Here is a 23190-nt window from a genome sequence, read left to right on the forward strand (position 1 = left end):
ATTATAAAATTGCATTCCAATTTAAATCAATTTGTTAAAAGAAAACCAACGAAAGTCAAGTCATAAAATGGAGTTAAAAAAACAAAGCATGGAATGGTCAAATATGTATTGCATGTTTGATTCCGCTCCTATAAGCTTAAAATTTTGATAGAACATTCGTAAAATAAATCTTTTGCAACTGAACGTTTTAGACATTTGGTGGGAACAGATTTCTATAGCAGGCCGAAATAACATTATTTTTGGCCATTTCCCGCCAACTCGACTTAGCTAGATTTCTCATCCCTGGTGGAATCGATACTTTGACAAAAAGCACCCTGTCTATCGATGTCGATATCAATTCGAGCGCATCTCCAATACGCAGACCGCGGAAGAACTTCAATAACAGTCTGTTTTGGGCTTTCCTTGGTGTATTTTGCTTTAATTCGTGCGGACTACGCGAATATCCAGTTAGAGCGACGACGAGCGGCCCACGAACAATTCTAGTCACGCGTGTCGAGCGGAGCCCAGCGGTAAACAAAAAGCACGCCCTACTTCGCACACCCCCCGCAATCAAAACAAGAAAAGCACACACGCAAGGCCACGGCGGAGCGACAGCAACAACAACAACAACGACAACAATGGAGGAGCTGAACAGCATTTTGCAAAAGACCAAAGATAAATCAACGCAGAAGGAACAGGATGAGGTACTTATCCCACGGCCTAATCCTTCCGGACCCCCGAACTTTGACATTTGAAAGTGGCACCCCCGAAAGACACCAACTAACCAGTTCTCTCGGCCTTCTTTTCGTCTCCTTCTTCTTCCCGTTTCACCCACAACAACCCCACTCCATTTTTGGGGTTTATTTACATGTGGCCCACGCACATGACGACGACCGATGGCTAAACCTTATCCAGATTCTGCTGCAGCCCTTCACATACATACAACAGATTCCTGGCAAACAATTCCGCTCCGAGTTGGCCTTGGCCTTCAATCACTGGTTGCTCATACCGGAGGAAAAGTTGGCGCAGATCGGGGACATTGTGCAGATGCTGCACAATTCCAGTTTGCTGTGAGTATATCATTTATATATAGTATACAACTGCGGTCAGATTAATAGCCCTAATGTGCCTGCCAATGTATCAGCATGTATTTTACAGACATTGTCGATTTTCAAGTGTTTCTTTGTGTACTAACAAATAGGGAACTTAAAATAGATATATATGTTTTTGTGAAATGTATTGTTAATTCAAATAACAATTTAAGGGTTACAAGAAACAAAATTGTAATACTTAGTCGAAAGCTAGAAAAAAAATTTGACGGTAGCCACTAAACAGTCTAAAAATTGAAAAACTTGTAATATTTGTCTACAAAATCTTGAAAGTTTTACTTAGTCAACTGTTTGTTTTCTAAATTGGAATTGTACTTAAAAATATCTCTTTTTTCAAACCTACTAAACTAAAAATGTCATTAAGAAACCATACAAAATCGCAGTACTAATTTTATGACCGTACTTAAATACCTGTCGATATTGCACGTCGACTAACCATGTGTAGCGCGTTTTAATTTTAAGTTTTGACCCTTGCCTTCCGTCGTTTTTCTCGATTTTCTGCTCTGTATTGTTTGGCTTTGTTTACCTCTTGTTTGTACCCCTAAAAACCCCACCCGTTTGACCCCTCGCCCTCTTTTAACCCCTTCCTCCAGCATGCTTAATCTTTCTTCACACTTGCACAGCCTGTATTTGTATATGTACATTTAGTTTATTTGCTTTTGTTCAGATGGATTCCAGTTAAATGTCTAATCGAGTGTGAAGTTCTTAGAGGAAGTGATGAAGGGAGCCTCTTCTTACCCGAAAAATACGTACCTATATCTAGAAATGCCTGCCATATGCTTGCACGAGCAGTTCTTATCATCATCGGCAGTTCATTTCCATATCGCGCATATGTTGTAGAAAAACTTTTGTATTATCATTTGGTCGGTGACTCACTGCTATCCCCCAAATTAGAATTGGCTATATTGAGTAATGTTCTCGCACGTTTGTCGGTTATTTGAACAGAGCGCTGTGCGCTGGCCTCAAATCAATTTCCAAATTTCATCATGAGCCCGCAGGTTTTTCTGTTTACAATTGAATTTCTTTGCATTTCATTGTCGAATCCGAAATTGCATAAATTATTTAGATTTTTCTCCAGGCGCCCAGGGGCTAAAATGCGAGAGAAGAGATGAAAGAGCTGGCCTGACAACGAAATGCCGCAATTAAACTTTGAACTCGACCAATTGAAGTGTCTGTGGCTTTTCAATTAAAGACCGTAAACTGAGTTGAAGTGGCCAGGGTTTTTCGCCTATCTTCGAGCAGCAGCTAAGAAAGTATCCATGTCGTTTTCGGGCTAATCCTGTCATGCCTCCGGCCACCTGTCGCCTCCCATTCAAAGGCAAACACCCAGAAATGGCCTTAACTCTGCTTAAAATCCCCAGCATTGTTCCTTGGCAGCATTCTCATTCTCAGTTTCATTCCCCCAAGTGGCCGCCTGTATGTGTTCTTGGTGTTTTTTCCTTTTTAGTAATGCATTTTCATATTGGCAAAAACTTAGTTTTACAACGATGCCAGCAGTTACAGCAGTCAGTGCCCAAGTACCCCGACCCTCGTCCGTCCGTCATTCATGCACTTATGCCCATTGTCAGTTAGTCAGGCCGTCGCTAGTCGACAGGCATTGTCACAACTCTTGCCACGCAGCACGCCCACTATTCTCCTCATTTTCCCCCATCACCATCCAGCCTCCTGTACCCACCATCCTTTCCATATCCCAGCCCCTTTGTGCGTTGTCGCTTCAACGCCCACGCCTTCATGCCATACCACGCCATACCATCCAATCCCGTCCCGTCCCATCCCGTCCCATCCCATCCCATCCCATCCATATTCCCTACCAATGGCTTTGCCAGCTTTGGCGGAGCGCAAACATTTTTTAATTACGCAAATGTTGAGCTGCCCAGCTCGTTTTACCCGCCGGGCACCATAGTTATTGAAGCGATGGCGGCCTTAAAGCGAGGCTTAAATTTACACATCTATTATGGGGCCACCGTATGTTCATAAATATGTATGTTTAGCCTGACAGGAGGGGGGAACAACACCTATTGGGGGAGTGGGTGGTGGACACGTGACGAGCTCTCCTCACTTGGTACACGCTCGAGTTGTGAAATTCTATTTAAAAACCCATACTTTCTTAACCAGTACGTGTTCATGGCATTAATGGATATGAAAGAACATCTGCTGATAAGTAAATTATCGTATTTCGAGGAGGAACAAAATGCCAACTGTATAAGCCGTATAAAATATTTCATTTAATTATAATTCCACAACCTGTAATTTCATCGTTGAGAATTTACCCGAGTTATATGATATTTTTTATCGAAAAATTAAACAATTAAATATTATAAAAAAATATATTTTTAACATCTACACATAATAACCACAAATACAATTTTTAGTGCACATTTTGTGATCTTAAGATCAAAATTTTTTTAGAGATTTGACTAAAAAAGTTTAAAATGTAGTTAATTTTAAGGTTCAATAGACGTAACTGCCTTGTACACAATTAATCAACTCACGGCTATTATAAACATGTGTGTTCTTGATACTAACTTACAGCATTGATGATATTGAAGACAATTCGATCCTTCGCAGAGGTGTGCCCGTGGCGCATTCCATATACGGCGTGGCTAGCACCATAAATGCGGCCAACTATGCACTGTTCCTGGCGCTGGAGAAGGTGCAGCAGCTGGAACACCCGGAGGTACGAACGAAACCCGAGCTTCGATTGGATTGGAATATCAAGTAATCCGCGTTTCTTGCAGGCCACCAAGGTGTACACGGAACAGCTGCTGGAGCTGCACCGTGGACAGGGCATGGAGATCTACTGGCGCGACAGCTTCACATGTCCCTCGGAGGCCGATTACAAGCTGATGACTGTGCGGAAGACTGGCGGCCTCTTCATGCTGGCCATCCGCCTGATGCAGTTGTTCAGCTCCAACAAAGAGGACTATTCCAAGCTGACGGCTATTTTGGGCCTGTACTTCCAGATACGCGACGATTACTGCAATCTGAGTCTGAAGGAGGTGAGTGGATGGGTGGGGTGATGTATGCCAAAATCAGTTAATAATGAATGATATTTCTCTGTGCAGTACACGGAGAACAAGAGCTTTGCCGAGGATTTGACAGAGGGCAAGTTCGGCTTCCCAGTAATCCATGCGGTTCGCACCCAGAAGCAGGATAAACAGGTTTTACGTAAGTCCACCGTCTTGACCTCACCCAAAGGCTTTCCACTCATCAAGCCGGGGGCTTATGCTTATATCCACAGACATATTACGCCAGCGCACGCACGACATTGAGGTCAAGAAGTACTGCATCACCTTGCTGGAAAAGCTGGGTAGCTTTCAGTACACACGCAAGGTTCTGGAGACGCTCGATGCGGAGGCGCGGGCGGAGGTTAGTTAGTTCCTTGGAAGGCACTTTAGATACTTACAAATAGCCATAAAATATAACAAAAGGGCCGTTTTCTTGTTAGCATGTTAAATGATGGTAGGCTTATACCTAGCAAGCATATAAAAAAATTAGTGTTTAAAAAGAAAACTGCTTTAAATCAAGTGAAAAAATTCCACAAAACCTCAATTACTAAAAATGTTAGCTGATTATCCGATTATCAGTACAATCATTAATTCTGAAGAACAATACAACACTTTAAAAATCACACCTACGTTTTTATATCGTTTCCAATTCAATTTTGGAGAACATAAGAACTAGTTTTTAAATTGGATCTAGTTTAACTACAGTTTAATAAAATAATTTAGTGATTGAAGGAGTTTAGTTTTCGGAATAATCCTACCAGTCCCAACTGAAAATACATATTCTATCACTTCCAGTTGCTTGTTCTGAACCAATAATCTCTCATCCCATATTTTCTGATAAGATGAGTTTAGTTTTCGTAATGATCCTACCAGTCCCAAACAAAAAGACACACTTCATCACTGGAATAAGTTATTCATTCCCAACTAATAATCTCTCATCCCACACAGGTGACTCGTCTGGGTTGCAATCCCTACATGGACCGCCTCTTCAACAAGCTGCTGTCGTGGAAGACGAGCGATAGCGCCAGCATCACGCAGTCGAACCAGATCAATCACAACAACGTCTCGCGCGGCAGCCCCAACCAGAACACGCTCAATTGCAATTAGCAGCCAAAGAGGCAAAAGAGGGAGCAGTCGTGAATTGCGAACGGCAGAGCCTCTTTTGCCGCCAATCCGAGACAGCAGCAGGCCAGCAGAGAGCCCACGCCCGCCTGCCTCAGTGCGCCCCTGTTGCGTTTCCTGCAGAAGCTGAAGATATTCTGAGATTTAGAGATTTATGTTCCCCTTGGCCAACCGGAAAACCCACAGAGAACCCTTTACTTTTAACCAAAACTAGAGCGATGAGGAGAAGAATGGATGGAAATGGATTGTAATGGAATGAAAAAAAAGAGGAAAGCACAGGGATGGAAAACAAAACCAACAGCAGCCTTACAGAAAATTGTTAAGCCAAAAGTAAATTGATATAAGCCAAGCTTATCAGTGAGCTAGCGAAGAGCCATAGCACAGCTTTCCAAGAATTTGTTTTTGTTTAATTTTAATTTAGTTTCGGTTTAAAGTTACTTAGATAGTTATGGGGCCACGACGGGAGTCGGCGGCTCGATTAGTTTCCTTCCTTTTGCCCAGCGAATGGGGTCACGCAAAAATCTCGCAGAGCATTAACTTAATTATAGGATATGCAATTTTTTAGCTCTTGTATTTCTAAGTGTATTTCGTATTCATAACTCGATTCTGCAAGCAATTTTTCGATTTCTAAGTGTCATTTTTAAATCTAACTTAATCGGAACTCAATGTGCACTTCCTTTATCGACGTTGTTCCACTTTTAATTGTTATACAAAGGCAATTCGTATACATATATGTACTATTAACGACAAATTGTTAACGTTTTATGCAACAACTACAAAACAAACACAAAGGAAAACCACTATATATTGAAATAATGATAATGATGCACTGCACAGCAGATTTTTGCACATTGCACCACCTAAAAAGTATATACATATATTATATATAAATATATATATTTTTATTGTAGTTATACACTTGAAAAAAAAAACAAAAACCAAACGGCAAGAGAAACCACATAAAGAGAACAAGAGGAGTAACCAGATTGCTGAAGAGAAAATGAAAACAAATTGTAAACTATGCAAACATTTTATGGTAGGAACGACAACTAATAGCCGAGAATTTACAGTGCACGCCCAGATGCAGCTAAACGCAAGCGCACCTAACATTTTGCCCATATACCACTAATGAAAACATTGAAATATATGTATATGTATTTAAATAAATATTTATGCCAAGTTGTCAACTAAAAGATACGTGTTGGGGCTCATTAAGTCATTGGAAATCTTAACTACATTTTACAAAAACATCAAAACAATAGTTCAGGATAGGTTAATGAACAAAATCCAAACCATTTCGGGACAAATATCCAAGCTATTAAAGCTTATATTTATAGAAAACAATATAACGTCGAATTCGTTATGGTATTCTTGGTATGTACATAGCTTAGCCCTAATTACTTATTTCTACTTTTTGTTTTCAGGAGACTAAGAATCCTGCTCTATCATATCCATCAGCTGGAGGAACTCCTGTGAAGCGCCATCAACTCCATTCTCCTGGTTCCCATAATCTTCATATTCATCGTCCTCCTAAATGGGAAAAAATGTGTTACTCATGGCATAGGTGGTTGTTTCAGATTTTAGACCTACCTCGAAACCAAAGCAATTGGTGGCATTAATATTGGAGGTTCCGCTGGGTTCTCGCTTGACAACTACTTCGCCTTCGCCGTTAACCAGCTCCACGACCATTACCCCGCCGTCATCACCTTGAAGTTCCACGGTAAAGTCCGAGTTCTCTGGCTCCTCCTTGATGCGGAACGTTTTAGAGCGGAGGCGTCGATTTATAATCGTGGGCTTATTGTCAGAGCCTGCCAGCCTGGCCTGCTTGTTGATAATGACAGGTGCAGGCTGTGTGGTCTTGCGGATGAAATTATTAGGTATGATAACTTCGGTATCTTCATCATCCGTGTTCTCTGGTTCGATTTCAGCCAGGTCATAGCTCTCCGGGTTGTCCTCCTCGCCGCTCTCTTCATCGGCCATGTCTATGAATTTATCCTTGATCACCGTGGTCACAGTGCCATCTTTCTGCAGGCGCACATTTCTACCCATCTTCAGTCGGCGCTGCTTCTCACGAGCCTTGGCCGAATCATCGTGCATCTCCATGTGCCGCATAAGGTTACCCTTGTGGGTGAACTCCCGCGCACAGGTCGGACACTGGTGCTGCTTGGCGCGCGGCTGAGGCGGTTGATACTTCTCGTTGTGCATGAGATTCATGTGGCGGCGCAGCAGCTGGCGCTGGCGGAAGGTCTGCGGACACTGCTCGCAGGTAAACGGCTTCTCGTCCAGGTGGATGAGCATGTGCGAGGCCAAATGGCGCTGAGTCACCGAAGCGTAGCTGCACAGCTTGCACCTGTAGCACTTCTCGCCGTCGTGTGACTTCACGTGAAGCTTGTACTGGTAGCGATCGGGCAACTGCTGGCCGCAACGCCGGCATGTGATCGGCAGATCGCCGGCGGTGTGCATGTGTTTGACGTGGATTCGCAGGTCAGCCTTCCGGCCGCATGTCGTCGGACAGAGACTGCACTGATAGACCGGCTTGTCCACCACGCTATGGATGAGCTTGTGGGCCTTCAGCGAGTTGGACTGCGTGAATCGCGACTGGCAGATGTCGCATTGGTACTTCTTCTCGCCCGTGTGGATCACCATGTGCCGCTTCAGCTTGAACATGTCCTGCGAGGCGTAGGTGCAGTGCGGGCACTGATACGGTCTCTCGCCCGTATGGCAGGTCATGTGGCGACGCAGCTTGGTCAGCTCCACGCTGGCGTAGCTGCACTCCGTGCACTTGTGCGGCTTCTCCTTGGTGTGCTTGTAGCGCGTGTGCCGGATCAGCTCGCCGCTTGTGGTAAAGGCGCTATCGCAGGACTTGCACTTGTGCGGCTTCTTGCCCAGGTGCGTGTTCACGTGGTTTTGCAGTCCCACGTTCGATCGGAAGGATCTCTCGCAGATGGAACACTTATAGGCCTGTTCGGCTTCATGACTCCGAAGGTGTCGCGTCACTAAAAACTTTTTGTTCGCCGCGTACGGACAGTGGGGGCATAAGTACTTTGGTCCAGAGTCATTTGAAGACGGCTTCGGATTCGGCAATACCTCCAAGGCGTTGAACACATAGTCCTTCTTGCTATTAGCCGCCTCCACTTCTGCCGTTTCCTCGAACTCGTAGACCTCGTTCTCGGTTGCTTCCAGTGCCGAGGAGGCTGCCTCAATGTCGGCACTGTCCACTGCATAGTCCGCCAAATCGTTGACTACTGCATTGATGTCGGGCTCATCCACCAGTTCCTCGATCTCTCGCTCCAGATCGAGGGGTTCGGGTTTCGGTGTGATCGGGTTCTTTCTCGGCCTACCCCTGGTGGCGGGTACTTTTGGAGCTGGTGCCGGTGGAGGAGGCAGCTCGATCTGCTTCGACTTGGTCGCCGCTACCTGGGCAGGACGAACGGTATTCGCCTTGGGCGCTGGTGGTGCCTTCGATGTGGCGGCTTTTGGTGGCGATTTGGCCGGACGCAGATTGATGGCTGAGGAGAAGAATCAGGTAAGTGATGAGATTAACACTTGTATATATCAAAGGATACCCACATTTATTGGTAGCTTTGCTGACCACAGATCGGACGGGTCTACCGGGCTTGACAGCCGCCTGTTTAAGCTTCTTCTGCAGCTCCTTCTGTTTCCTGGGCGTCGTCTTGATGTAGCAGTTGCCCTCGTCATCTATGAAGTACTTGTCGTCGTCGTCGTCGTCGTCCTCCTCTTCCTCCTCCTCCTCCGCAGCGTCCTCCTCTTCTTCCTGATGCTCCTCTTGCTTGGACCCAGCTGCCTCCTCGTCATCGTGCTCATCCAAATCACCATCCTCGGCACTGATGGCCTTCAGAATTGTGTCCACCACCTTGTCATCGCTGCTGCCCTCGGTTTCCTTGTGAATATCGTTGAGGAAGGACTGCAGATCCTCGGGGTCCTCGTTCTTGGCCTTCCTTTTGGGCATTCCTGAGCACAAATCAGAGTTCAGTGGTGGCGACCCACAGCGGATGGCAGGGAGCCCCAAAGGGGGCGCCTATCGATTTCTCGCAGCGACCAATTGAGGCTCCCCTTTTATTAATCACTTACCGGCACTTAATTACCAACAAAACGGAAGTCAAAAAATAATGCTGAGTGTGGTTATTCTTGTTTATTTTGCGTTTTTATTCCCGTTCAATTGCAACAGCTGCCCATTTCTAATAAAAGATGGCGACATATAGCATCAGGAGCGCCAGCTATCGATATATCGATACGCATAGTAACTGTCATCCCTATGTATACAATTACTACGTTTATGGGGCAGGCACTACGTGGAAAATCTTGATCCCCTTAATGTCAAATGTAATGTAATGTTAACAATATGTTGTTGCCGGGATCAGAACATTATTTTGCAGGATATTTTAGATCACTATTTGCTTTTTTGTATGTTTTTCATACCAGTGGGCAGTTATATATATGCACTTCAAAAATATTTTCCAATAATATTTTAGTATATAAGTCCTCCCCATTATTTATTTTAATGATTTTATTTTAAATAAAAAAAGGATACTTCTTTGGCAAACTATTGCTTTTATTTTAATTTTGTCAATTTGTGCTCTTTCTTAAAAAAATGGTGTCTACATAGTTTGTGCTCGTATTTGGTTAAATTCAAATTTAAAATATAAAAGGGTTATAAAAATTATGTATATTACATATACACATGTAACATATCCACAGCAACAAAAGGCTTGTGCATTTCTTTTGTGTTTCAACAAGGCACCGATCATCACATTTTGATGGCTTTTAAATCCCAATTTTAAATGAGGGATTTTTGTACATAATGTGCATATGTACTTGTACGTTTACAAGGGACAAATGCTGAAGTAGCCAACACAAGTGGGGCACTTTTTGAGGAGTCCGGTGTACGAGTTAGGGTTGAGGGACAGGAAGTACAGCTTGACCGCTCGAATGATATCTCCAGTGTGTTCCTCCACCACTCTGCAAGGCATGTTCCGGTAGTGTATCATCACCTGCTGCAGGATGCGGAAGAGCACAGACTCCGTCGATATGAAGAACTTCAGCACCACGTTTAGATCATCTAGCATGGTGTCCATGAAGGTCCGTGTCAGCTTCATGACAAAATCAAAGACAGCCGGTTCTAGATTATCGGCCATGCCGTTGATAAGGTTCTCAAAACTCTCGGCATTGATTACGTGATCAAAGATGATTTGGCCGTACTTCTCCAGCGCAAAAGTAACGCCACCAACAACCACGGAGCTCAGCTGCAAGGTGAACACACCGGCAGCATAAGTACTGGGTTCATGACGTGGCTTTGACGTGGGCAGCGGTCCAATTAGTCGGGAAGCCTGATTTGGGCCGCTCAGTTGCAGCCGTCCAGATTCCGCATGGCTAGCAGGAATCTGCTGAGTAACTTGTCCCAGGACGTTCGCTCCCTGATTATGCTGCACACTGGCCCGCAAGTCAGCCGCTGTCGTCTGCACCTCGCCATTCAGCAGGATTCCTTGTCCATCGGGCGCAAAAGAGTATCGCACGCCCTCTTGGTTTAAGTTCTGATTGATTTTGTAAAGATCGTTGAACTGCTGACGCGTTGGCATCTCGTTCACGTTTCGAATAATATCCAGCTTGCCGCGAGTGGTGCCCCGCAGTCGAACGGTCTCCTTGGACATCTTGTCGAAGGAGCGTCTGCAAAGATAGGGTCATTAGAAAGGAATAGATTTAGATTTATATTCAAGATATAATCGTTTAACAAGCTAGCCAATGCTTAAACCTTATCTAATCTAAACTTATTTGTTGATATGTATTCTTATCATATTGACAACTATTTACCTCTGTCGATTGCTAAGAGTATCGCGATAGCCGGCTATATTTTTGTTGGCCGTGTCAGTGATGATGGTTGAAGCCAGTTTGAAGTTGTAGACGCTATGTGTGAGCAGCACCAGCGAAGCGGACAGCTGCAGCACATCCATGCCAGTAATGTCGTCACCATCCTGGACTTTCTGTGGGGTCAGAATACATTATGGAAGGTTTTGAAGTCAGCAAGCATCTTGGGACTTACCAATATTAAATCCAGCACACCGTTGGCCACTCCAGTGCCCGAAACCACGATGGACGAGATGTTCATGCCATTCACAGTCAACTGAGTGATCTACAAGATACAATTTGTTTAATTAATTTAGGATTTTATAGTGAAATATGTCTGAGGACTCACCGCTCCCACCTCCCGTCCGGCATTGGTGGCCGCAGTCAAGGCTGTGGTGGCTCCAGCCGCTCCCAATCCCACAGTGCCCGCAGCCACGCCCAACCAATGACCGCGTGCCTCGCGGTTCGTGACATTGATCGACTGCTCGTGCTGGCTGCGATCCACCAACTTGGCGCCGGAGCGGGCTGTCGCGTATCCTGCACTGGCCAAACCAACGACTCCGGCTACAGCCATCACCGGACCGGATACGGGCAGCGTCAGAAGCGCGGCTATGGGCACGCAAGCGGCAGCAAAACCTCCGACTGCTGATCCCGTGTCCAAGTAGCCCAGCACCTTCGTGTTCGGGCTGCCCGCCGGCGTTACGTACTTGTCCAGACGGACACCATTGTTGCCCAGGCGGTAGACACCCTTCTCCGGGGCCACCATCACTCCCTCGGGCAGCTCGTTGGTGGTCACATACTGCTCCCAGTTCTGGTAGACGCGACCCGTCTCGTCTATGAACAAATTGCAGCAATCGGAGCTGTCGCTGCTGCGACCGCTGTTCCCAGCTAGGGGAAAAATAACGAATTAGTGGGATGCTTTTTGTCAGATTTTCCGTTCCAGTTGTGCGTTGCCCTCATTAAAGCCCATAAATTGGTTCCTACTAAGTACTTTCCTATTCTTATCTGTTCAATAAGAGTTGGAAAACCTATCGTATCGGACGCTTATAGGCAAGATGGCATGTGACTTTTCTTAATTCGATTGCTTTTATAATATATTTATAAAAAGAGGACATATGTGAAAAAAAGAATCTGTCATTAGATGGCCTTACTAGTAAGTTTTGAGTTTTAAAAGTTTGGTGAATCAAGATAGTGGCCGTCTAGATAAAAGCTTTTAGTCCGTAAAATATATGGGTTTTTTAAAGTAGCCATATTAGAAATTGCATTTTAAAGTGTATGTGTGTAAGTGATTCACCAATTGCGTTTTTAGATTGTTCAGATCTAGCTTTGATAAAGAATACAAGTTTGACCCATATCGAAGCGTATGCTTGGGATTACTCACTAATGCAGCGACGGGCCCGGAAAACTGGATGGCAGCTGAAAGTCCTGGAGTCCTCGGCGCGATTAACGTCCATTTGGTCGGTCACCACCATTACGTAGATGAGGGCAGTTAGCGATTGACGGTTGGTGTATTTACCTGGAGAAGAAAGCAAGGGCTTATGCAATCGATATGTACCATTCAATTTGGATCCCGGGCTTACGCTGCTCCCAAACAGCATCGAAAATGGTCTGACGCGCCTTCTCATTATCCGCGATGAGCTTCGTTCGGTTTCTTGCCTCCTTCTCATTTTCAGCCCGAGACCTGTTGGCCACTTCTTCAGCTGTTGGTAGTGGAGGATCACGAATCAGTTCCCTTAGCTTTTGATTCAGCACGTGGGCTTGCTCCTGGGACAACCTGAAATGCAATCCGGCATTTAGCCACCGGAAAGCCAATTGCGCAGTACTTACAAATCCCAGATAATTTCCTCGGCGTAACCGAGAGACACTGCAAAGTCTTGTTGCACTTCGCGGGCGGTGCGGCGGGCACCTCGGTTTTCTCCAGCCTCTGCCATGTTGAATCTCCAGAAATACACCTTTGCCTGTTGCACAGCTAATGAAGTTTTTTCCGGGTAACCACCAACTTATATGCGCACCGTCAGTCATCCGCATCCGATCGCACTCAAAATACCAAAACGCCAAGCCAGCTGGTCTTACTAAAATTCAGGTAAAATAGTATTCCGTTGTTTTTTGTTACCTTTCCCGTTGAGTGAAAATCTTTCTCAAGTTGAGTTTGTTAACATTATGTTAGTGGATCTTCTTATTCAAAGTTTCTGAAAAATAAATAAAAACACCTGGCGCAAACCATCGATAAGAAACCAAAGCAAGTGGCACGTGCATAGTGCTGCCAGATTGTGGCAATCATTTAACAGACTGATTCCACTGGCTGATTTTTCAATTCTGATTGAATGTTATCACTAATATTTATGCACATCTTCATTATCCCTGAACGCGCTTGGTTTCGTATTTAATATTGTCAATGAAACAGTTATTTATATTTTATTAATAATTGTATGTAAATTTTTTTTAAATTATGGAAATTGCAGAAACGGAAAGTGTCTAACTATGATACCAAAATCCGCGTTAATGGCACCCAATGTGTTTTTTAAGTCATAGCAAGTAATTTACTAATTTCTTAGACATCAATCTTACATTTTAATTTATAATGATTTTCTATTTAACCAAACAGAAAATGGTAAAGTTATTAAATATCTATCATTTACCTTCAGTGCAGGAATCACGACCCCTGGCAACTCTAATGAACAACAGTGGCAGCCTGCCAGTCGTAGCCGTGCAATCGAACCGGCTCCACTTCCAGTTCCGCCTATCGGTTCCAGCACGAGCCAAACAACCCTACGTGTCAGTCTCATGCGTCGGTGTAAATACAGAGTTTTTTAAATTCGCGGCGTGCAAATCTCGCGAAATCTCGCAGCAGCAACAGCTCCCGCCCCCACTGGACCGCCCGCCCCCGCAGTCAGCCGCCCGTTGGTCGAAAATCCAAGGGGAGCAGCGTTTGAAGCGATAACTCCACCGCGACAGCAACATCAGCTGGAGCTGCCGGAGGAGGAAAAGTGCAAGGGAAAGCGGAAAGTAAAGGCCAGTGCCAGACGAAATACTAAACATATAGTCGCTTGCGGAGATGGCGGGTCAAAAGTTCCAGTACGATGAGAGCGGCGGAACATTCTACTACTTTGTGTTATCGTTCTTGGCGCTAATATTGATACCGACTACCATTTACTATTGGCCACGTAAAAAGAAAGAAGGTTAGTGCCGCTGCCGCTGCCCAGCCGATTTTAATCGCACTCTCTCCGCTCTTATTTTTTTTTCGTATTCCACCTGCAGCTGTGCGCGGGTGTGTGTGAGTGCCAGTAAGGCATACATTACCCCCCTCTCCCTCGCACTCTCTCCTTGCGCCGCAAATGGACACGTTCCAATAAGCTATTCTAACAACGTCAGCTCAGCGTCTTCGTAGTGGTGAAAGCTGCGATTACCGCAAGTCGAGCTCTCTTCACTTCCCAATTGGGACAGCGCACTCTACGCTCCACGCGCGTTCATGCGTTGCAAAAATTCCGATAATGCTACTGTAACCGTGATCGCTGGTCGTGATCGTGACTTATCGCGATCTAAAAGTCAAGTTGTGTGTGGGTCAAGCGTGTGAACTTTGCGCACACACACATTGGCCAATCGGCTACTCTCCCAAGATTTTCCCTCTCCCGAGATTTTCATTTCTGTAATGCTGGCATTCCCGGTAATAAGAATACTTTATTCCTAATCACTTGATCTATTTACATTTTAGGTATACAGACTTTATTTTATTGAAGTCACTATAATGTATGTACATTGTGCATTGTACGTTGCAGATGTCTAAATATTATATTTACAAAATGTGCAGAGGTTTTTTTTTAAACAGAAGTTTGTAATACTACTGATCTATATATGTGTTTTTGGAAATTAATTGATATTCTTTTGAACCTTAATTGAACTTAGGTTTATGTGTCGCTTTAAGAACTTAAAAAAAAAATTAAGGAAATTAAACTAATATTCCCAATGCGCGATATCCACAAGAAATATTTTAAAAAGTGGAACTATACACAACCTTTGTCCAAATCTCACAATTACAATAAACCGATTGCATCCTCACTCACCCAATTTTCGTATCTTTACCTGTAGATCACGGCAAGCTAAACGAGGAATGCCAGTGCGCCGACTGCCTCAAAAAGAAGGCCATTCTGGCCAGTGCCGAGCCGTACAGGGCTCTAACATCATGGACCATCAAGCTGACCATCGTACTGGGCTGGGCCCTGCTGCTCTTCCTCACGTACCGCGTCTCGCAGTTCGACTACGAGATGGCCAGCTTCGATCCCTTCGAGATCCTGAACGTACCGCCCACCTCGTCGCAGGCCGAGATCAAGAAGGCCTACTACCGGCTCTCCAAGGTACTGCATCCTGATAAGGAGACGGGTGACGAGAAGTCCTTCATGATGCTGAGCAAGGCGTATCAGGCGCTGACCGACGATGTGGCCAAGGAGAACTACGAAAAGTATGGTAATCCTGATGGACCGGGAGCCATGTCCTTCGGCATCGCCCTGCCCTCGTGGATCGTGGAGAAGGAGAACAGTGTTTGGGTCTTAGGTCTGTACGGTTTGGTCTTCATGGTGGCCATGCCCTCGGCGGTGGGTGTTTGGTGGTATCGATCCATTCGCTTCAGCGGTGACAAAGTGCTGCTGGACACCACACAGATGTACTTCTACTTTATCCACAAGACGCCACACATGCTGCTCAAGCGGGCCCTTATGGTGCTGGCGGCCAGTTTGGAGTTTGACAAGCGCCACAACTCGCAGGTGCAGGAGCGGCAGTCTGACAACGATGAGGTGCCAGCGGTGAGTGCATTACTTGATATTTCCTTCTGGTTAGTTACTATTGATGTCCCCTTTTTCCGATATAGCTCATTCGGCAGCTACCCAACCTGAATGAGAAGTGCAAGGAGCATCCGCTGTGCCGCATGTACTCCATCAAGGCTCGCGCCATCTTGCATGCCCATCTCAGTCGCATGCCCCTCAATCCGGAAACCCTGGAGCGTGACCGTCAGTTTGTGGTGAAGAAGTGCCCCTATCTGGTTCAGGAGATGGTCTCCTGTGTCCATCAGTTAGTCATGATGGCCTATGCACGACGTGTGCCCCGCCTGCCGAGCATTGAAACGATTGAGAACTGCATGAAGATGTCGCCGATGATTATACAAGGGCTATGGGAGTTCAAATCGCCGCTGCTGCAGTTACCCCACCTCACCGAGGACCATCTGTACTTCATGAACAAAAAGCGTCACGTTAAGAACCTGCAGCAATTCGCCCAGCTAAAGCCGGAGGAGAGCCGTCAGCTATTGAAGAATCTATCGGACTTTGAATACGAGAACACCATGAAAGTGCTGGGAAAGATGCCGCTGATTGACTTCTCCATCCGTTGCGAGGTCATCGACGATGAGAACACCAATGTGGTTACCGCTGGGGCCATAGTTACGGTCACGGTTACGCTGGAGCGCAAGGACATGAAGTCGCTGTTCGGCGACACCAAGGTACCCGAAAAGCAGGGCATCAAAGATGAGGCCAACGAAGAGGCTGCCGGGGATGAGGATGAGGCTGCCGCCGCTGCTTTGCCGGTCAAGAAAGCCTCCGCCTGGGCAAAACCACGCAAGGGAGGCAAGGGAAAGGGTGGCAAGAAGCCAGCCCAGAACCAGAAAAACAACCAGAAGAAGGGGCCGGCCAAGGTGGCGGCCACGGCTACGAACACGACTTCCGAGGATCAAGCGGCGGCGGCGGGTAACTCCGATGCCGAGTCAGAGGCCGGAAATGCAGAGGGCAGCGATGTGGAATCGGCTGCCGGTAGTGGCAGCGAGGACGAGGAGAAGGGCAAGAACAACTCCTCGCTGGACGACGACGATGACGAGGAGTGGGAGCGACTGCAAGCCAAGCTTAACAAGAGGGAGCGTCTCGAGGGCAAGTCCCGGCTGTCGCACACTGTCCACTGCCCCTACTTCCCCGAGGAGAAGCAGGAGTACTGGTGGACCTATATCTGCGACCGCAAGTCGCGCACCCTGCTGACGGCTCCCTATCACGTGACCAATCTGGTCGAGAAGGAGGAGATCCAGCTGAAGTTCACCGCGCCACGCTGGCCCGGCGTCTACACGTTTACCGTGTGCCTGAGATCAGGTGAGTTACTGCTTTTCTTAAACGGCGAAAAGTCGCTTTACAGTTTTATATGCAAATTAATCATTCCTCCCTTCTCTTAGACTCCTATTTGGGTATGGATCAGCAGCAGGAGCTGAAACTGGATGTGCAGAAGGCGCCCGCACCACCGACAGACCATCCCCAGTGGGACCTGAGCGAATCGGAGCCGGAGCACAATGACCAGCAGGAGAACCTGAGCGACTACACCACAGACACGTCCGATGAGGAGGACAGCGACTAGATCTAGATGGACGGACAGACCGACCGACGGAAGGATGGACGTCCCGAATCCCAATCAACCTCAACCTCCTCTCTATTTCTCTGGGACGGAAGAGAAGCCTCTTTGTTTTCCTTTTAGTAAATGAGTTTCGCGTGGCGGAGGAGGCACACCAATGCGACCCTTCCTTCGCATTTTTACTAGTTTTGTAATGGAAAAGACCCCGAACTAGTGCGTAAATAACTATAACTTCATTTTACCGTGTACTGTACTAAACATAATTATAATGTACTGTATATTTAATTATTTGGATACAAGAACTAAAAGTGAGACACGTAAATACAAAAGTCTATTGATATTACTACTCTTTTGTTGTGTGGTCAATTAACTGAAAAAAATCTTCGGGCTTGTTAGGGCTTTCACGTATTTTAATGATCAATCAATTTGAATTTACCGAATAATGGCTGAACTTTTTGAGTATTAACATTATATGCATTAAATTATATAACATTTTTATAAGTAGCATCACATTAACTTTAATTTAAACCATTTAAGGGTATTCATTTCATTTAACAAGTATTTTGTAATTTGTTATAGCTGTTTTTAACAATACTTTACCCTTAACGAATTTTTAGTTGACCGTTTTATTCGATTATTGTAAACCGTTTTTTTTAATGTAGATGTTTAGTTTCTAGGTCCCAAGGCCACTAGTAAATTCATTTAATAATTAATTTAACATATTTTAATAATTGTATATCCTTTTTAAATAAATTCGAAACAAAAATCTAAAATTTTAAAAAATTACAAAAAAAATCTGCAAGAAACAGGTGAAACTCGCAACAAGCCCGAACAATTTTTTAAAATAATAGATTCTAATTAAATAAAGACGGCATGGTCCTGCGTTGACGTCGATGTCTACTGCGCAGCCACTGCTCGCTCGCTGTCCAAAAAGAGATCCGATTGGGAATCTGAAGAATTGGACGTCTTCACTGCTGTGGTTGTCGTTGTTAGCTTCTTTTGTTGCTGTTGTAGGCAGGAGCGTGTCATTTGTGGTATGAAAGGGGTAAAATTATAAATTAAAGTCACATAAAGCCTTAATCTAGGTTTTGTTACCCGTCACCATATTTGTTATTAGTGGGTTCTTGTTTCTATTTACAAAACTTTTTTGGTTCTATTTGGCTAAATGTGCATTTTTATGTGCGAGTGAGTGTGTTTGTGCAGTGGTGTTTGTGGTGCAGATGTCAGTGTGTAGTGGTTGTCGTTTTGTTGGTACACAATTATTCCTCTTCACTTTCTTCGGAAGAGGATTTCTCCTCAGCCGGTTTACTTTCTTCATTTTCGGGCGTGTTTTCTGCCGCCGTTTCTTCAGGTTTCTTTTCCTCGGTGAGTTCTTTCGACTCTTCTTCGGTTTTTTCATTGGTATCATCTTCAGCATCACCTTCGTTTTTCACTTTAACTTCATCTTCTGATTTTTCTGTATCATCTTCTGATTTATCTTTGGTATCATCTCCTTCGGTTTTTTCTTCAGTACCGTCTTCCTCGGACTTTTCTGTGTCAACTTCCTCGGTATTTCCTTTGGTATCATCTAGATCATCACCGTCGGATTTATCTTTGGTACCATCACCTACGTTTTTTACTTCAGTAGCATCTTCCTGGGATTTTTCTGTATCAACTTCCTCGGGTTTGTCTTTGGTATCATCTCCCGCATCATCTTCGGTTTTTAGTTTGTCATCATCTTTATCGGACTTTTCCGTATCAACTTCCTCGGGTTTATCATTGGTATCCTTTTCATCATCTTCTTCGGTTTTTACTTTGGCATCATCTTCTTCGGTTTTTACTTTGGCATCATCTTCCTCTGACTTTTCTGTGTCAACTTCTTCGGGCTTATCTTTGGACTCTTCTCCATCACCTTCCACTTTATCTTTGGTACCATTTTCCTCGGATTTTTCTATGTCAGCATCTTCGGACTTTTCTGTATCAACATCCTCGGGTTTTTCTTTGGTATCGTCTCCCTCATCATCTTCGGTTTTTACTTTGGCATCATCTTCCTTTGATTTTTCTGTATCATCTTGTTTATCATCACCTTCGGTTTTTTCTTTGGTACCATCATCCTCAGATTTTTCTTCACTCTCCTCTTCAGTTTTTTCTGTTTCTTTATCAGGATACAAATTATGATTAGTGTCTAAGGACATTCTTTTACCTTTACCTGTAGCTTCTTCCTCCTTTTTCTTATCTTCGGACTCTTCGCCCTCTGCGGTTTCAGTCTTTTTATGGGTGGTTGGATTGTGGTGCGTGCGAATGTTTGTGGGTTGTCGATATGTGGGTATTTTTTGGGGTAAGGAAGGTGGAAATGTATATACAAGATCAGATCAGTGGGATCTCTACCTTTGCTGAGCTACTGGAGTGCAATATCATGCCTTTTTAGCTTCTACAAGCTCTACAACTCTAGTGTTATGGTTTACCATGCATATTCTATCGACCTATTACCTTTTCTTCAGTATTTTCGTCGGCATCTTCACCTTCGCCCTCTGCTTTCTTTTTGTCCTCGCCGTCCTTGTCTTCGTTCTTTGAAGAATCACGCAATCATTAGTAATGAATTTACATTACAAAATAGTTTTATAATGCTCGATATGTAGGGCAACAAAATGCTCAAAAAATTGCGATATAGATTTTTGACTAATTGGTAAATTTTTGAAGAGCATTTACCAACTTTTAAAAACCCCATTGTAATTTTTTGCTTTTGTAAGTTTGGTTTGCTTTCATTCTTTTTGTTAGGTTTGCTGTTGAGTTAATGCTGTGTTGGTGTTAAAGTTTAAGTGTGTTATCAGTGTTAGAAAAACAAGCTGGCTGTTGGTTATGATTTTTTAGTTAATACAAATATATTTCCTTTTATTACAGGGGCAGCGCATTTTTATGTTTTAGCATTAACATAACGGCTGCATTAAAAATGTTCAGCTCTCTACACTAATCCAACTTAGGCTTAAGTGCTGGCGTGTATTCAGAGTCCTCACAGGTGTGTATAAATGGTACATACAAAGGTGTTGGATGTAAGTTAATGAATATAAATATTTTGATTAAAATTGTCTTTTCATCCGGGGGTTAACACAATCGAAAGCCCTCGCTTAAATACGCTCGTAATCTTAACTTAAGAACCGCAGTCGTCATGATGAATTCGTTAAAAAATGAAACACAATTAGAAGATAAACGTGTCAGCTTCCGATTTCAAATCCTATTGAATTTGAGGCAAATGGCACTAATAAAATGTTAGGAAAACATACAAAATGATTAAAATATAATTAATCTCGTGGTTTTAAAAAAGTTTCATACGAAACATAGTACACTTTGTAAAAGGTTTATAAATTCTTTCCATTATATTGCCTATAAAAATAATCAAAAACGGAAAAACTCATACGCAAATCCATTTCCCCCAAACCCTATAGGCGTAGAAACCGGAGACAGGTGTTATAAATATAGAAATAGAGAGTTGGTAGTGTCTGTGCTGTTAGATAACATTACGGGTTATAGCTGCTGTTAACTTTAGTTGGCTTTAGTTGCAAGATGTTGCTGTTAAATCTATTGCTTTGCTGCAGATGATTGCTGACATCGATCGTTTGTTTGTTGCGTCGTAACAGTTAACGGAAAATACGTGAAAATAGCTCAAGTTCAAACCTCGGCCTTCTCCGCAGCCTCGTCCTTGGCGTCGCCTTCGCCGCCCTCTGGTTTCTCCTCCTCGGGCTTCTTCTCCTCCGCTTCCGCCTCCTCCTTCTTGGCCTCGCCGTTCTCCTGCTTCAGTTCGATTTGGGCGGTACTGACCGCCGTGGTGTCGGCGGGGGCCAGCTTGAGGAACACCTCCAGGGTGTCGATCTCGTTGGCCATGTCGAAGGCGTCGTAGTCACCGCAGTACTCCTCGTCGTTGAAGAGCTGGGGAGGAAGCGGATGGCGGGGCTCTGGGTCGCTGACCGTTCCGCCGCTGCTCGTCGATTTGTTCTGCATCAGCTCCTTCTCGGACTCCTTGCCGGGCTCCGTGATGTCCACCGTGTCGTACTTGATGTTCTTGCTGTCCAGGATCATCAGGACGCGCTGCTGGCGCTTCTTGACCTGCAAAAATTAGGATAAGTGTTTGAATATAAAACACATATTATGGAAGTTAATTAAGTCTAACATTTTTTAAAGGAGGAATCGCATTTTATCAATTCTTGTGTGGATAGTATGGAATCAATTCTTCTTAGTTGCGAATATTACCATGTTTCTAAGAAAATTTTTTTCAAATATTTGTCGCACTTTTTACGAGTGTTTGTCAAACTCTATCTTAAAAAATATTAATATTAAAATATACAAATTTAAATTTTTTTTTATTTGTTTTTTTTTTAAGTGTAACTACCTTTAAAGCTGTTAGCCAACACTGTTAATTACAGCGATGACTTATCGGCAATGAAATACTACCGGCAAGCCCAAACTCACACAGGCACACGCAAAGCCCACTCCCACACCATACAAACATGCATGCAAACACCCCAAGAACAGCGATACGAAGAGCTCCTAATTAAAATGGTTTCTTGCACTCTGGTAATTAACTTGCGATAAGGAGTTCTATCTTCCTTAGATTTCGCTCATTCTTTTTTTTACAAGTGTAGGCCGCGCAAAAACAAAAGCATTGTGACCCGCACAATGACCGTTATGTTTTTGTTCTTATTGGGAGAGACGCTGCCAATTGAACAAAGGCGGCGAAAGAGAGAGAGGAGGGAAAGGTGGTGAATCACACTCACGCATGCACAAACACACACACATGCAGCCCACGCAACTGCGATCAATGGAAATCTCTCACTTCCATGAACAATTTACAGTTCACAGTGGAATAAGCTTATATGGGCAATGAAATGTATGTTTGTGCTGCTTCTTGCCACCACCAACAGTCGCACACAAGCAAACTCACGAAAATGCCCACTTGTTTTTCTTCGACTGTACATACAAACGTACATACCACACAAGACATCATCATCACCAAACGCACATACATACATACATAGAGGCATAGAACGCAGCAGAAGAAATAGAATTTGCAATGCATTCGTCACCACTTTGGTTTTGTTCTTTTATTTTACTATTTTCCGATGTTTGCTGCTAATAACAGGGCCAAACATTCCAATAACATGACACTATCTTCGGTTTGAAACCCGCCACGCCCACAAACTCACCTCCTTGTTGCCGGACATGCCGCTGACGTAGACTTTCAAGACCATTTTCGCAATTAGTTATGTCCTCGCAGCGCCAATTAAATTATATTTGGCGACTAAAATTCGCTGGCTACTTTCACGGTGATTAAAAATATTTTTAGATCTTTTCTTTTCCTGCTTTCTTCCGTTGCCCCTACGTAATGTTTTCACTGGTGACGAAGGCACACGCACTGGGCAGGGTGGTTGGTTAGATGGGCTGTAAAAACGGCGGAGACGCGGCTAAGAAAGGTGACCTGGCGTCGCTTATAAAAGTGCAAAAATATTTTATATTTATCAGGATTGGAAATTATTTCCAACTTTGTCGTTGAATCGAATAGTGTGGCGGTGGCTCCAAAATACCATCCGGCAAGGGAAAATATACTAAAATTTTCGCGACATTACGGTCCCACGCGAATTTAGGAGGGTGTCTCGGCTAACTTAGCGAGGACAAACACTGTCGGTATAAAATATCGATATATCACGATATAAATATTAAAAATATCGATATATATTTTGATACATTTTCACGTCCACAACGGTCGC

The 23190-nt window shown here is 44.2% G+C and overlaps 5 protein-coding genes across 10 annotated transcripts; 2 read left to right on the top strand and 3 right to left on the bottom strand.

Moving 5' to 3' along the window:
• Positions 1-338: 338 nt before the first annotated feature.
• qm (geranylgeranyl pyrophosphate synthase quemao) lies at positions 339-6411 on the top strand. Of its 2 annotated transcripts, none has more exons than XM_017069316.4 (7): positions 339-683; positions 895-1049; positions 3657-3765; positions 3827-4087; positions 4154-4256; positions 4330-4457; positions 5045-6411. In XM_017069316.4, the coding sequence occupies exons 1-7, from the start codon at positions 618-620 to the stop codon at positions 5201-5203; spliced, it is 981 nt and encodes a 326-aa protein (XP_016924805.1). In that variant the 5' UTR covers positions 339-617; the 3' UTR covers positions 5204-6411. The 2 variants fall into 2 exon arrangements, with proteins under 2 accessions (XP_016924805.1, XP_036670930.1); XM_036815035.3 differs by having other exon boundaries at positions 341-683; positions 3621-3765.
• CTCF lies at positions 6356-9465 on the bottom strand. Its single transcript, XM_017069319.4, has 4 exons — positions 9311-9465; positions 8789-9190; positions 6809-8727; positions 6356-6748 (listed from the first exon to the last, which is right to left on the bottom strand). The coding sequence occupies exons 2-4, from the start codon at positions 9186-9188 to the stop codon at positions 6647-6649; spliced, it is 2421 nt and encodes an 806-aa protein (XP_016924808.4). The 5' UTR covers positions 9189-9190; positions 9311-9465; the 3' UTR covers positions 6356-6646.
• Positions 9466-9770: 305 nt separating this feature from the next.
• pst (pastrel) lies at positions 9771-13125 on the bottom strand. Its single transcript, XM_017069320.4, has 7 exons — positions 12908-13125; positions 12661-12854; positions 12462-12596; positions 11430-11968; positions 11277-11366; positions 11048-11217; positions 9771-10903 (listed from the first exon to the last, which is right to left on the bottom strand). The coding sequence occupies exons 1-7, from the start codon at positions 13009-13011 to the stop codon at positions 10063-10065; spliced, it is 2073 nt and encodes a 690-aa protein (XP_016924809.3). The 5' UTR covers positions 13012-13125; the 3' UTR covers positions 9771-10062.
• A 699-nt stretch (positions 13126-13824) lies between these two features.
• Positions 13825-17798, top strand: Sec63 (translocation protein Sec63). Its single transcript, XM_017069290.4, has 4 exons — positions 13825-14259; positions 15167-15876; positions 15942-17199; positions 17280-17798. The coding sequence occupies exons 1-4, from the start codon at positions 14136-14138 to the stop codon at positions 17456-17458; spliced, it is 2271 nt and encodes a 756-aa protein (XP_016924779.3). The 5' UTR covers positions 13825-14135; the 3' UTR covers positions 17459-17798.
• Sh3beta (SH3 domain binding glutamate rich protein Sh3beta) lies at positions 17699-23005 on the bottom strand. 5 transcript variants are annotated; one of them, XR_011604077.1, is made up of 6 exons: positions 22630-23005; positions 21104-21532; positions 19922-19999; positions 19641-19698; positions 18548-19586; positions 17699-18457 (listed from the first exon to the last, which is right to left on the bottom strand). XR_011604077.1 is itself a non-coding variant. In XM_017069301.4 (5 exons), the coding sequence occupies exons 1-5, from the start codon at positions 22672-22674 to the stop codon at positions 18712-18714; spliced, it is 1479 nt and encodes a 492-aa protein (XP_016924790.3). In that variant the 5' UTR covers positions 22675-23005; the 3' UTR covers positions 18467-18711. The 5 variants fall into 5 exon arrangements, 4 of the variants coding, with proteins under 4 accessions (XP_016924792.3, XP_016924793.3, XP_016924790.3 ...); XM_017069301.4 differs by lacking the exon at positions 17699-18457 and having other exon boundaries at positions 18467-19580; XM_017069300.4 differs by lacking the exon at positions 17699-18457 and having other exon boundaries at positions 18467-19586.
• Positions 23006-23190: the final 185 nt, after the last annotated feature.

Source organism: Drosophila suzukii, chromosome 3 (assembly GCF_043229965.1).
Source record: "Drosophila suzukii chromosome 3, CBGP_Dsuzu_IsoJpt1.0, whole genome shotgun sequence".
Classification (NCBI taxonomy): Eukaryota; Metazoa; Arthropoda; class Insecta; order Diptera; family Drosophilidae; genus Drosophila; species Drosophila suzukii.

Excerpts from the sequence above, each read along its gene's own strand:
- Sec63 (XM_017069290.4), top strand. The coding sequence starts at position 14,136 with ATGGCGGGTCAAAAGTTCCAGTACGATGAGAGCGGCGGAACATTCTAC. Across the intron at positions 14,260-15,166 it reads GCCACGTAAAAAGAAAGAAG|ATCACGGCAAGCTAAACGAG; the intron begins GTTAGTGCCGCT and ends CTTTACCTGTAG. Across the intron at positions 15,877-15,941 it reads ACAACGATGAGGTGCCAGCG|CTCATTCGGCAGCTACCCAA; the intron begins GTGAGTGCATTA and ends TTTCCGATATAG.
- CTCF (XM_017069319.4), bottom strand. The coding sequence starts at position 9,188 with ATGCCCAAAAGGAAGGCCAAGAACGAGGACCCCGAGGATCTGCAGTCC. Across the intron at positions 8,728-8,788 it reads CAGCAAAGCTACCAATAAAT|CCATCAATCTGCGTCCGGCC; the intron begins GTGGGTATCCTT and ends TCTTCTCCTCAG. Across the intron at positions 6,749-6,808 it reads CCAATTGCTTTGGTTTCGAG|GAGGACGATGAATATGAAGA; the intron begins GTAGGTCTAAAA and ends TTTCCCATTTAG.
- qm (XM_036815035.3), top strand. The coding sequence starts at position 618 with ATGGAGGAGCTGAACAGCATTTTGCAAAAGACCAAAGATAAATCAACG. Across the intron at positions 1,050-3,620 it reads CTGCACAATTCCAGTTTGCT|CATTGATGATATTGAAGACA; the intron begins GTGAGTATATCA and ends ACTAACTTACAG. Across the intron at positions 4,088-4,153 it reads GCAATCTGAGTCTGAAGGAG|TACACGGAGAACAAGAGCTT; the intron begins GTGAGTGGATGG and ends TTCTCTGTGCAG.
- Sh3beta (XM_017069300.4), bottom strand. The coding sequence starts at position 22,674 with ATGGTCTTGAAAGTCTACGTCAGCGGCATGTCCGGCAACAAGGAG. Across the intron at positions 21,533-22,629 it reads GCATGTCCGGCAACAAGGAG|GTCAAGAAGCGCCAGCAGCG; the intron begins GTGAGTTTGTGG and ends TAATTTTTGCAG. Across the intron at positions 20,000-21,103 it reads AGGCTGCGGAGAAGGCCGAG|AACGAAGACAAGGACGGCGA; the intron begins GTTTGAACTTGA and ends GATTCTTCAAAG.
- pst (XM_017069320.4), bottom strand. The coding sequence starts at position 13,011 with ATGGCAGAGGCTGGAGAAAACCGAGGTGCCCGCCGCACCGCCCGCGAA. Across the intron at positions 11,218-11,276 it reads GTGTGCTGGATTTAATATTG|AAAGTCCAGGATGGTGACGA; the intron begins GTAAGTCCCAAG and ends CTGACCCCACAG. Across the intron at positions 10,904-11,047 it reads ACTCTTAGCAATCGACAGAG|ACGCTCCTTCGACAAGATGT; the intron begins GTAAATAGTTGT and ends CTATCTTTGCAG.